The following is a 13385-nucleotide window of genomic DNA, read 5'->3' as shown; positions in this document are numbered from 1 at the left end:
GTAGGAAAGTAGGAAAAAAAACAGCCAGAGATATGTGGATTCTGCAAAGGCTTAGGTGTGATGGAGAAATCCATCAGTATATCAAGGCAAAATCAATGTCACAGCCAGTCTCAACACAGACTGGTAGAAATGTGGACACCATTTAGTATCAAGCAAAACGACACTTAACTTTCCTTAAGAATATGGTTTTGAGTCAGAACTACTACAGCCCACCTTGCACTCTCATGCAAGATGGACCTCACCAGGTTATGGCCTCTGCTTCTTGGGGGCTGCCCACCGCCAACCAGTTTGCCATGGATAGCTTAGGGAGAGCGGTGTCTGGAAATGTGCTCCCTGTAGGAGGTGGGCATCCTTCGGTGCAAAGAGAACTTTATGAAGAAAGAAGAGTAGTACTTCAAGATACAGTGTTGGTTCACAAGACTGAGAGGAAAGACAGGATGGTTTTACTTGTCTCTGTAGAAAAAAAAAAAAAAATGGGGCCATTTCCTCAGTAGAAAAGCATTTTTTAATGGAAGGATCACATTCAGCTTCATAGGCACTTGCAAAAAATCTAAGCTTCGACTCCCCATTTTTTAGTAAAAAATAAATATTAAAAGGAATATTAAAGGGCAAGTCATCCTATAACCATCTAAGCTGCACAACAAGTTTAAAGGAAAGTTAGGGATCAGAAGCCAAAAGCCCAAACAAGGAAAAGACATTATTTTTTACTTAAGATGAAGTGTAGGTACCATCAGATGAAGCTGTATTGGGTGATCTGGCATGATGTGGTGTCCAAAAAGCACAAGAGATGAGTCACTGGGAGTGCATGTACAAGTCAGAGCTTGGCCAAAGTATAGTACAAATGATTCAGTGCTGCAGATGATGATTGGCAGAAGGAGCAGAAGTGCAGAAGAAAGGCTAGCGCTGTTACTGTGATAGCATTTTTCTTGTCAAGGTTGTAATAGAAAACTTGTAGCAGGTCCCTGCTCAATTGTGATGGACAAGCAGCAAAGAGAAGCCAAGCCAAGACATGGTGATGTCCTGAGAAAACATGGGATGTGTGCAATGTGCCTCACGACTCTGCTCTAAACTAATAAAACATAGCTGTGTGGACAGAACTGGCATCTGGCCTTCCGCTTCTTTTCCCCAGAAAAAAGAAGACAGTTGCCCATCCTTGATGTATTCCATGTCTGCTGCCAAATTTGCACTCCCCCACTCAGACACAATCCCAAAATAGGATGTGATGCCTTTCCCGTTGACAAAGCCGTAAGTCACTGCGAGCGAGACACACTCAATATCTTCCAATCACTTAAATGGAAAGAGCTCTCCCCCTCTGTTTCCCAGCATTTCAGCACTCATTATACCTCACATTAATTAATACAGGCGGTAAAAAGTGTGATGATAAATTACAAAAACCCATTAACCTGATTCTGTCCAAACTGGTGACATATGGCAACTTGTATGTTAGACAGATCTTCCCTGCTAATGTGAAGTCCTCATGCCTGAACTCCATTAAAGCTACAGCCATGAAAGAATATTCTTAATGTATGTACGTATGGATGTACATACGGAATGTATATCAATGTGCATGGACAGGGCATGCCTGTGGGAACATCAAAATTCATTAGATCAATCTGATATGAGATATATTGAACAGGTTCCATCTGACGTCTGTTACTGGGTTGTTCTGTCCACTCCCAAAGGAGTGAATCATATTGACAGGTTGAATTATATCTCAAGAGATATTTTTCTCCCCTCCTCCAAAGGCCATTTGCAATCGCGGCACATCCACTGCCTCTTAAAAGTGAGCTCATCTGGCACTGGGTTGCATTGAAGTCCTCCACCGTGCTTGAAGAAAGAATGCTTTTGGGTGGTGGGTACGTGGAGAAGATGCGGTCCATCCAGCTGTCCCTCGGAATGCTAGCCATCTTGACCATGACTGTGTATGTCCCATCTACACATGGAGTGCCTTTTTTCCTACTAGGTAAGCTGGAATACAGGCTAGATGACACAGGTAGGTCGTTATCTTTTTGCTTTGCTTTGCTGCTTGTCATGGCCATGCAACACTTGCTTATCCGTGCAAGAAAATTAAAGCAACCATGAGCTATACTAAATAATCAGTCAACATGGCTAGTACCCAGGGACTTGATCATATCAGCACATACTTCTGCTCTGCGGCTGGTCGCATATTCATATATCACACTGCTGAACAATGAAAATAGCAGATCTGGTGAAATCTGGTAGCGGTATTTTCTTCTTTCTTCCTGAGAGAAAATTTCCAAGGATATTACATTAAAATACCAGAGAGTAGCAATCCAAATATGTAGCATATGAGATGTGACAGCTCCTAAATGTCAGGAGTAGGGTGCTGCTGAACTTTTTTTAATCACAAAACTTCTGTTTATATGTTCTTCTCCCATAATTTAAATTAATCTTAGCTTGAACTTATTCCACAGGAAAATGTCAATCATTAATCTTCTTTCTTAGAGAGACTTGGCAGCAGGAAAAAAATTAAAGCGGCTAAATATAGGCTAGGAAACAACACTGCTTTTCAAATGATTTTTCCTCTTATATCACCTATTTATTTTTGTAATGACAACCAAAACATTCCTGAGGCCACCTTCTCTAAATACAGCTTCTGTTTAGTTTTTACTAGAGTGTTTATATACATATATGTATTTTTTTTTTCTGTATCCAATCCCTCAGATGACTAAAAGTGGCTCTTTGAACACTGTAACTGTCTTTCAGGCTTAGGTTTATAGCACATAAACTGCAGGTCTTGCAGAGTGCATAGCCCTGCTCAGCTCCTTGGGTTTGTTTCCTGAAATCACACTCGGTTTCAGCTGCACCATTAGGTGGGGGCAAACCTAGCCACACATATACTGGAAGCATCACCTTGGGGTGCATTCTCACACACTCTTGAGCATCTCAGGGACTCATCTGTCACATTGCTTTGTTTTGTCTGTATCACAGTTATTTGCATTCATCTCATCACAGCTATGTAGGTCTGATGGCTGTCCGAGACCCATTGCTCCCTTCTAATCTCCTTGAAGGGGTTGAGGTGAAGTCCTGAAGATCCCAGGAGAAGAGAAAAAATGTCTTTCTGCATCATTTCTTTGCATTTTATGTGGATTTTGTGGGCATATTCTAGGGCTTGGCAAGGTCTGGGTGTGGGAGTTAGACAAAAGATTTTGGGGAATGGTCACTCTGCGATTTTATGCTCCTCCCAAAAATGAATGCACCACACGAGTTCCAGATGCCCCTCGAAATCTGTTTGGCAGAGCTGGAGGCATCCCAGAGCCTTGTCCAGTCTGCTCATCCGATCCTTGTGTCCATCAGATGCTGCTGAAGCCCTGACCTTCACAACCACTCATTTGAGGGTATAGCCACAACCACTAGAGAAAAACCACTGAGAAAGCTCCCAAAATGGGCCTCATACAGAAGCCCAAATTGCTACAGGAAAGCAGTTTGGGGAGGATTTTTCCTGGAAAACAGGGAAGGAAATTAGGCATGGCTGACAGCAATCGTTAAGAGGATTCCTTGGAGAAAAAGAGGCTCACTTTAAACTCCTCCACACTTTGCCTACGAGCAAAATGAATCGTTTAATACCATAGGCAGCCAGGGAGCCCAGCCCCAGCGCTGGGTGAGCACAGGGCTAGATGGAATGCTGCACGGCTCTTCAGCTACATGCACACAAAAGGAATATCTCCCACCTCCACCAGCCCTGGGGAGATGGATGGGATGATGGGGCAATAAGGGGAGTGCTTGCAGAAGAGGTCTTAGCCTTAAATTTTGTCTTAATGTTGGGGGATGGAGGGTCCATCCGCTTTGGCACTAGAGACTGAGAAAGGCATGTTTTATGTGCTGCAGATAACCGAGTGCTTCCGGAGAGAGAAGATACAAATCACAAGGACACACTGCTTCCTCTGCTTAATAAGAAGTTTGCATGGAGGACACCAGGAAATTTTGGTAAGCAATGGGGATGGGAGATCAAGCTTCATTCCTGTATGAATGCTTTGGATGTAAGGAATCAACTCAGATTTTTTGCAGAGAGGAGGTCAAGATTTTTCTCTGTGTTACATGTACAGACACCAAATTTAAGCCCATCCTGTGTGTTGGGACAGGCTCCAAACTCAGGCTCTCTAAAGAGAAACTTGGGCATTCCACAACACTGCACACAGCAATTGCAAACACCAGATGGATTAACGAGGTCAGAACTTCCCACGGCCACTGCAGTGTGGGAAGGGGCTGGGCCATGGGTGGTGGTCTGAGGGCAGGAAGCTGATTTTCCCTGCAAAAACAACAGAGAATGAAGCTCAGAAAATTTTTTACCATGGAAATCCATTAATCAAAATCACTCAGTGCTCCTCCCCAGCCCCTTGTTAATGCAGTGAGGCAGTAGTTAAACAATCCAGGGACAAATAGATAAATACAAATAAATCAAGTCCTTACACTAACAAAGGCATTCTTCTTGCAAAGGGGACGCATTCAAAAAATAACATTTTTATGATTGCTTTATGGATTATTGCACTTATTACTCCTGGAGGAAAGGCTGCGTTTTATGCCAGACAATTGAATATAATGAATCTCCGAGCAGAGCACAGACAGAGGATTTACAGCAGGCAGTTTCTCAAAGCATCCTCCATAAATTAACTTCCTTCCCTCTGCTTGAGATAATCCGTTCCAAATTTCGACCGCTGCTCATTTTCTATTCATAGCAGCCATTGGCCAAGCTTACTCTTTGTGGGAAGTTGAGCCAAAATCAGCACTTGAAATTCTGAAAGAGGCAAAAATGTGTAGAATAATAATAATAAAATCAATTATAACGATAAGCTCTTAAGGGGCACCTTTTACTTATGGATGCATGAAGACACATTTAAGAGGAATCTGCCTGTGGATGTTGCTGGCAAAGCAAGGGAAGGAGCTGAGCCCCCCTACCTGCCCATAGCCCCAACACTCTGGTGTGATGGGTTTACTTAAGAACTGCTGATTTTTCTGTTTTATATCTATCAGAAAATATTCAGTAGTTTTCAACTAAACTGTTTCTTTCTTGGAGGAGAAACTGAGAACGGAGGCAGTTCTTTTTTTGGCACCTTTCTCCTTAGTTTCAAACGTTAAAAAAAAGCCTGAGTCTGGCAATGTGTGCTGAAGCCTTATCTGAGGTCAGGGGAATGAGCTTCTAAATCCCCCAGGAGATGCAGACCAACACCCACTGCCCCGCCAGGAGCAGACAGACAGCCCAGGGCTGGTGTTCGGCTCCTGGGCTGAACAGAGACATTCTTGAGCAATTTCCTGTCTCTTCTGCTTATTTTAGTGCATATTTTCACAAACTGGCACTGCAAAGCAGCTGATGGCTTTGTATTCTCCTTTCAAAAATGTTTCAGCTATCTTATTCAAAATCATTAACTGCTTTTAAGCTCAGCTTGGCCCTGGAATAGTGTCCCTCACCCTTCAAGAGGAGTGAGATGGGAAACCCACAATCTCTCCTGCAGCTTTCCTATTGCTAACCCAGTTCAGCTGGAGCCTCAGATTCTGTCCACAGAACCTGACTCTCTCCCTGACATCTCATGGCATCTCACTTTGCTCATCTGTGTGCACAGGCTTTAGACAGCCTGGTGCAGCACTCAGCCTGATGATCCGTGAAGATGGTGCCTGGCATCCAGATGCTGAGCAGAGAAGGGCACAGCAGAAGCTGGGCAGGAATTAAAGGGTAAATGGGTCTTTCCTTGTCAACCTATAGACAGGAGATATCATAGAATCAATAAGGCTGGAAAAGACTGCTCAGATCATCTAGTCCAACCATCAACTCATCACCACCATACATGAAGAAGCTGCATCAGATCTGAGCTTTAGGAATTACCAATGTGACTCTCTTCCTTTGCAGACTGGGAGCTGGCAAAGAAATTTGACGACTTTGAACAGGTGAGAGAAGCAAATGCACAGACACATACACGTCTACTGTTGCATAAATAATACCCTAGCTAAGTTGGAAAAAAAGAAAAACCAGATGCTAAAATAAATCTCCATGGAAGACGGAAGGAGAAGGGCAAGTCTTGGTGTCTGCCTGTGCATTGCATCAGCTTCCTCTATCCATGCTGGGCTCCAGCATTCATGGCCCCTGCATGCCTTCCCCCGACTGGCACTTCTCTGTGTTCCCTACCAGCGAGGCAGATGCAGCCCATGCCCTGAGCCTCCCCAGTTTGCTAGAAAAGAGAAGCTGCAGGTGGAGGCAAAACACTTTGGGCTTTCACGTAGTAAGCAAGTCAGCAAAAGCTGTGGATAGGAGGACACAAGGAGGTGCTCCAAGAGCAGATCCTCCTGAAACAGTCCTGCTTCTGTGGGTGCTGCCTGTAGGGCTGCCTACAGCCTGCCTCTACCACGTTGTGTTGATGTGTTGAGTCCCATCCTCCTGACAGAGCAGTTGCTCACTGCTGCGTTTGTTTCTCAACAGCTGTTGAAGTTTAAGGATCAGCTCTCAGCTGAGGAAGGGTCAGAGGTGGCGGATGCCTTGGAAAGTCTCTCAGCATCCCAGCCCAAAAAACGTGGTAAGTGTTGGGTTAGAGGCCTGCCTATGGGTCTGGCTGGCAGCAATCATCCCATCCAGTTCCCTGTTCCAGCATTTCCTATCTGTAGCAGAACAGTGACAATAAGCACGCCCTCAGCACGCTCTGAATAGAGTGTATTGGCACTCAGGACTTCACCAGAGGCAGTTAGAGCAGCAGCCTGAGAATAACTATGGACCTATTCAGAGGGCAGTTTAGTAGGAACATATCCCCACAGGGCACCCCTCACTCTCCTGCAGGGCACAAAGCTTGTGCTGGAGGCATAATGAGGCATGTGGCCTGCATGCGTCCACATCCACCAAGGTCACTGCTTCCCTGCAGAGAAAAAAGCAGCAATTGTTTGAGCTGCTGAAAAGAAGCAAAGAAAAGGATGTGGAAATCAAGCAGGAATGCAGGGAGCTAAGAGCTACTGTGTCCCCAGTCAGCCCCTCTGTTCTCTGCAGCACATCCTGAGAGCTTTGCACTCCTGCAGGGCTGCCCAAGAGCGCAAGGACATGCTGCTCATGTTGGCAGCAGAGGACTCCTTCACAAAGCAAGGACAGTATAGAACAGTAGTCACTAGTTGCAAATCTGGCCTCACCCCAAAAGAGCTCCTTCTGCCCTTACCCCACATGCTCTGTGCTCATGCAGGCTGACAATCTGCCAGACAGGCAAGGGAACATCCCCCTCCGTGCAAGGCTGGCTTATGTGCTTAGGTGATGCTTAGACAATCTGTAATTTGTAAGCAACCTTGGAGACTGTCATTAATTTGGCTTATCTCATTCATGCTCCCACCAGTCTGGGAGAATCAACTGTACATAAAACTGCTTCTCCCAGCCAGGTTTAAATCAGATTCTGCCAGAAAACAGAGCAGAGTGCCTTTGTCTTGTCTATCCATTTTGGGAGGAGCCTGTGTCTCAGCCTGAGCACTGCTGATGTAGTAGAAGTTTTCTCCTACAAAAAAAACAAGTTGAAATTCTTTCTCACACTTGACACCTGTACAGAGTTCAAAGAACCAGGCAGGCTGGCGATACACTTTTTTCCAACACCAAAATCCACATAATTCCCTAATTTTTCTTCTTGTAAGATCCCCCAGTCGTAAGTGTTGTTTGGAAGACAGCTGGAAGCAGAATGCTATAGTGATTGAGCTTTTAAAAGTAATTGTAGGGTCCAGATCAGGTGTTTCCAGGTCAGTATCCTGCTTTTCCCATCAGCCATGGGTGAGAAGCCCTGCCCACAACTCAGGGGCTGCAGAACTGATGTGTAGTACCAGTACACAAGAAAGAAAAAGCTGATTCCTGACATTAGTGAAAGAGAGCAAAAGGAACAGCAAACCATTATAAATCATGACCCCTTCTTTTTACTTTAAGAAACCGAAAGGATCACCTTCTAGAAGTTTTACACGAACTCTTAACACTCCAAATCTCTCAGGATACTGGGCTTGTGAAACCAACTCCAGGAAGCTATGGGAAGTTGGAAAAAAAAAAGTCTCTTGGATGCTAAAACTCTTCTCTTGTATTCCTCTCCAGCCTGCTTTTGGAAATACTGCATCTGAAGGCTTGCTAGGACTTGAAGAAGAAGATGGGTCCTTCCCCAAACTGCGTGCTGGGTGTTAATGTGTTAAGAGTTTGTTCTGTTCTCTCATCTCGTTGCTAACTTAGATGCCACCCTCTGTGACTGCACTACAGCCAAGTCTAAGAGGCACCACAATAGGTGCAGGAAGCTCCCTGCCACCTCTGCTGCTCCTTCTTTCCAGGCCTCACCTTCCAAGGTCTTCTGCTTGGAAGATGTTCCCCAACTTCACTTGCTGTACCATTCAGACTGCTGCCACCATACATTCTTGCCCTTCTCACCAGGTCTCCAAAGGCACCAAACACCAACCCAGCCCCCTGAGCTCGGCCCTCTGCCCACTTGCAGACGTTGCTCACGGTGGGGCCTGGGTTTTCTGTTGTGTCCCATGAGCAGGTCTCAGAAGCCCCAGCACCCTCTGATAGGAAAGGAAGGCAGTTTGAGTGCAATGGGAGGGCTCAGGGCTGCCTGCCTTGGCTTGCTGAGCCAGAGCTGTTGTTCCTTGTCATGTCCCACCAACATATGCAGTAGGTTTGGGGGAGGACGGGCACAGAAGTCTGGATCTTTTGGATGTCACTCCAATAAAGATTTTCTGTTGCACAGAAGCACATGCTGTTTTCTTTCTCATTCCCTCCAGTGGCCTAAAGGGGGAGTACACTTCCATGGATGTGGGCTCTGGTTACATAATGGATCATAAAGCTCCCATTAAACACCTTGTTAGAGCAAGGCAGGTTTGTTTTAACATGCCTCAGGAGCATGTCCTTTCTTTAGCCACAACATGGGCATGTGTGAGGACTGCTGTACTCATGGGACTGGACCATCCCTACTCACTTCTACCTACTTTACCCCAAAAAGATCTAGACGGTTTTTCCTACTGCAGAATTGACTGAATCATAAGGTTTGAAACAGACCATTAAGAACATCTGATCTGATCCAACTGTCAAACTGTCAGTTCTCTGCACCTGTCCTATAGGAAGTGATCACAATCCACCAATCACAATCACATTATCTAAGTTCACTTGCAAAGCAGAAGGATCGTGTTCCCACAGGTCTAAGTTCAGAATAAATCTTGAAGCCATTGATGTTTGCTTTGAGATTTCCAGCAGTATAGATGACAGCAGAATTCAGTAGGCACTGTGAAAGCATGGACTGATTTTCACTAGAATTGAACTGACTCTTCAATCCTATGTAGTCATGTCATTTAACTGCAGCTTGCATGCTATGTATTATCCAGAACTTTACTTTTCCCAAAGTACCAATTACCACGTTACACTAAAAAAAAAAAAAAAGCAGTGATTCAGAAGAAATTTCCCCTTTTGTGTTGCATTTGCGAACCTGAAAAAGCTAAGTGGAAACACACCTTCACATACGCTCACAACAGCAACAAATGCAGGAAAAAGTATGGCCTATTGCTAAGAGAAGGGCATGTCTTCCCTTTAAGCTCACAGTACCCAGACTACTCAAATGTTCCCTACATGCTGCTATGTTGGCTGCTTCTGCTGGAGTGCTGAACATCAATGCTGAAAGCAATTCATTTGCAAGTTCAGAGAGTCTGTAGGGACGTCTTCACTAGATTCACCATTAACAAGGACTCCTGTCTTTCCTCCTAAATGCAGAACAGAACTTCTCCTCAGGTGCCACCTCTACATTATGGCTGTTTGCACATCATCCATGCTTGGGCAGTCAAACTTACTGAAGTTTGGCAATAATTAAAGGATTTTCCTCAGGCATTCTACTTGAGCATGTTGAATTGTTAACAGAAAATCCTCACAGGCATCACAATAGATTTGCAAGCAGGCAATATCCTGCTCGTATATCCTCTTGTTGACCTCCATACTACACATGATAACTGAATCTATCTAGTATTATTTGAAAACAAATCATCGTACCCAACCCTTCAGACATCACCATACTCTAAACAGCACCTGTCAATTTATGGATGTTAAAGGAGACAGCAGTGTGTTTGGATGGGCAGATGAACGGAAAGGCCATTGCTTTCTCCCCATGCAGTGATTTGAAGCTTCCAGGTCCCAGTTTCAGGCAGCACCACCACAGAGATCTCTGTCCGGACTTGCTTTCATATTTTCCTTCAGACGGAGAGCATTTCTGCATCCAACTACAAGCTTTAAAAACCCTCTTTATTTAAAGCCCACACTAATACCAGCTGACTGCTGAAATACTTTAACTATCCAACAGTATCTTTGCAGATCAGATGTGTCACCATTGGATCCCTCTGATGCAAGCCTTCCAAAATATGCCCTACAATAAGTCTGTCCATGCTGCTTTTGAAAGACAACTATATGAGAGGTCAGGAGTACATGACTTACATAATCTGCCCATAGCCCATACATACGGCTGCTTGGCAATCAGATTATCTGCAGACTGTCTGGGTGAGCTCAGTGCAATAAGATAACTGTTTACTGAACTACAGGGCAGGCTCAGGATAGGTGGCTTCAGTAGACTCCAGAGGACAGGGAGCTGAGCTTGTGCTGGAGTCCATTTGTGGATTTGCTTCTAGCATAGACAGAAAATCCTCATCTCAGATCAGCACTCAGTCCCAAATCCTTTATCTGCAAACTTAAAGGTAAAGTGAACAGTGGGACTCAGGGACATGCACTGGATTCTGCCTGCCCTTCTGAATGGGAACCTCATTGCCCACTATAACCTGAGCAGGGGCAATTGCCCAAGTTCCAATCCTTAGAACAGCTTTAATCTCAAGGACTTATTCAGTTAGCTGATAGACAGGTGCCTCACATTAGATCAGGAAGTTAACACTTATTTCTCTCTCTTGCCTTGTTGCAACTCTCTGCCTAACACAGGGTAAGTATGTGGTAAGATAGAGAAGCAAACTGTATTCCTAAATAATCCTTTTTCTGTGGATCATCTTTTGCAATTCTAAGGATTATTTATACCCAGGAATAGCAATCCAAGGCATTTAGCTGATGTAGACTACAGTCTAACAGGGAGGTTTAGAAGAGATCAGTTTGGAATCTGAGCACTGAGATGTCAGCCAACAGCTCTTTTCAGCTGTATTTCATGATCTGGAAAGAAGCGAAAAGCAATGAAGCAGAATTCAAGATAACCTGTTTTACTCTGAATTGAAATAGAGAGAACAGGCACATGTTTACACGTTATCAGACTAAGAAATGCTTGAACTTTTACAGTTGCATATGCGATTATGCCCTATGCACACATCAAGAGACTAAAATAAGGCATACAATGCAGATGGCCTAGGAAGTAGATGACTTCATATTTGGACACTATCCTATGTTATGCATAGGGAGGACTGAAATGCATTTGTTAGCTTACAGGAGGAAGCTGACAGTCTCGCCACATGTCAGGATATGCTGTACAATGAAAACATTTCTAAATTTGGTGCAAGGAAGACTGTTAAAAGCATCAGAGCAAATCCTAAGATTTTTTTCTTTCTTCTTATTCAGATCAACTCCTAATGATATCAGTAAATGTCTTCTCCCAAACAGCAGTTCAAATACAATATGGATTTGTCCCATAGCTATTAAATCCTCCCTTCATCTAACAGAAAAACACCTTCTTGAAATACATGCACAAAGCAAACTGCCTGCACTTCATGGACTGCTGTTGGCTTTTCAGAGAGTTTTATTTTAAATCCAAAAATTCGAACAGTCTTTGCTAGGAGAAGGGATTTCTGCAGGTTTAAGACATAAATGCCATATGATTAAACCATGCATTTTTTTCTGTCTCCTCCTATCAGTGGCACTGTGCTCAGCTGTGAGAGCATTCTGATCTGATGAACTGAATTAGTTACTATTTGTAAATGCAATGTTTGTAAAACACAACGTGAAGAAGGTTTTGCAGGAGGTCAATTCCTTGAGTGTTGAATCATTAGTCAATGACAAGATGTGCTCTGATGCATCTTCCACATTTCTGTGATGTTTCCTGTATGGCATCAGTCATTCAGAACAGAAGAACCTATAGGCAGAAAAGCAGCAAACATTATGCCTTCTCAAATCAGAACTGCAAGGATTAGACAAAGACAACATAAGGAGAAGAAAAAGCTAATAAATACTTCTTGAACGGGAGCAGTACTGATTTAGAGGATTCAAACTAAACTGTGTCACAATCTATGTTATAGAAGAAGCCCTCCTTCCTCAAGGCTCCCTTTCCGAACCTACTGGCATGACCTGAGCATTTCCATGTGATTAAGAGCAGGGGGGGCTCTCCAGCCTGCGCACACCCGGACACTTTGGCTTACTTGCAGGAACTGCTAACCCTTGGTGTTGCCAAGACGATTCACTCCGATTCGATCAAGAGGAACTCCAAACCGTCTCTTAGGCAGCTCAACTGCTTTCCTGCAAGGGGAAAATGGGAAAGAAGGAGGGAAAGAATTATGGAAAGACATCATAGGAATAACCAAAAGCGTTACTACATCTTTGATTCCTCCATTCATCCCACTCACAATTTTACCATTCAGACAGAACAGCTGTGCAGCAGCAGCTGAAGATGTGAGAGCTTAAAAATAAAATACTTCTCTTAAAAATTAATGGATAAAAGCGGCACCTGCTTTACAGACTAGCACTGAAGCACTACCCCGTTTTAATCCCTCAGAACCCTTTCCCCAAAATCCTATCTATCAAACACTTTTACACAGTTCATCACCCCACAGGCAGTACTCTTTCCAACACAGATTAGGCATAAGGTGATGCAAGTGGGACCGAGGCTGCTGAAGTCGTACTGAGCCTGATCTGATAAAAAGAGGCATCAAACCATCTGAGTTGGAAGGGACCCCTTAAAAGACATCTGATTCAACTTCCTCCACTGAACAGGGACACCCACAGCTCCATGCCCAGTTCAGAACCCCACCCGACCTGACCTTGAGTGTCTCCAGGAATGGGGTACCATCACCTCTCCAGGCAACCTGTGCCAGTGTCTCACCACCCTCAGTGTAAAACAAACCAACCCCTTTTTCCTTACATCCAACCTAAATCTCCCCTCCTAGTAGGAAACCATTCCCCCTTGTTCTCTCTCAACAGATCCTGCTAAAGAGTCTGTCCCCTTCCTTCTTACAGCCCCCCTGTAACAACACAGGCTGGTTTACAAGAGATGCATTCTGCATATGCATTGGTTGCAGTATTGCCGTGGTCTGTAGTTAAACAGTAAAATTGTAAAATCACATCAACAAGAAAGGCTGAGCAGCCTGAGAGGTTCTGTGGCTGAGCTTCCCCTCTGGTGGCCATCTGTAGCCATAGCAGGACACTCCACTTACACTGTCTTGTCTGCTGCTCCCTTTCTGCCTTCCAAATGACACTGTACCAA

At 44.3% G+C, this 13385-nt stretch overlaps 2 protein-coding genes across 6 annotated transcripts in view; one reads left to right on the top strand and one right to left on the bottom strand.

Moving 5' to 3' along the window:
* The first annotated feature begins 1799 nt into the window (after window positions 1-1799).
* On the top strand, window positions 1800-8731 carry UTS2B (urotensin 2B). Of its 2 annotated transcripts, none has more exons than XM_048955387.1 (5): window positions 1800-1963; window positions 3850-3948; window positions 5864-5901; window positions 6431-6524; window positions 8051-8731. In XM_048955387.1, the coding sequence occupies exons 1-5, from the start codon at window positions 1840-1842 to the stop codon at window positions 8074-8076; spliced, it is 381 nt and encodes a 126-aa protein (XP_048811344.1). In that variant the 5' UTR covers window positions 1800-1839; the 3' UTR covers window positions 8077-8731. The 2 variants fall into 2 exon arrangements, with proteins under 2 accessions (XP_048811344.1, XP_048811343.1); XM_048955386.1 differs by having other exon boundaries at window positions 1800-1993.
* Window positions 8732-11162: 2431 nt separating this feature from the next.
* The window catches only part of OSTN (osteocrin), a 50796-nt gene continuing 48573 nt past the window's right edge, over window positions 11163-13385 (bottom strand). For 3 of the 4 annotated variants that reach the window (XM_048955383.1, XM_048955384.1, XM_048955382.1), the window contains 2 exons: window positions 12342-12421; window positions 11163-12041 (listed from right to left, as the gene is read on the bottom strand). In XM_048955383.1, coding sequence (XP_048811340.1) covers window positions 12019-12041; window positions 12342-12421 — 103 coding nt within the window. In that variant the 3' untranslated portion in view covers window positions 11163-12018. Of the gene's footprint in view, window positions 12042-12324; window positions 12422-13385 lie in introns of all 4 variants that reach the window. The other variant, XM_048955385.1, reaches the window with a different exon arrangement.

This window comes from Lagopus muta, chromosome 9, assembly GCF_023343835.1.
Source record: "Lagopus muta isolate bLagMut1 chromosome 9, bLagMut1 primary, whole genome shotgun sequence".
Classification (NCBI taxonomy): Eukaryota; Metazoa; Chordata; class Aves; order Galliformes; family Phasianidae; genus Lagopus; species Lagopus muta.
The sequence above is the reverse complement of the archived record's forward strand: the minus strand, read 5'-3'. Positions and strand labels throughout refer to the sequence as shown.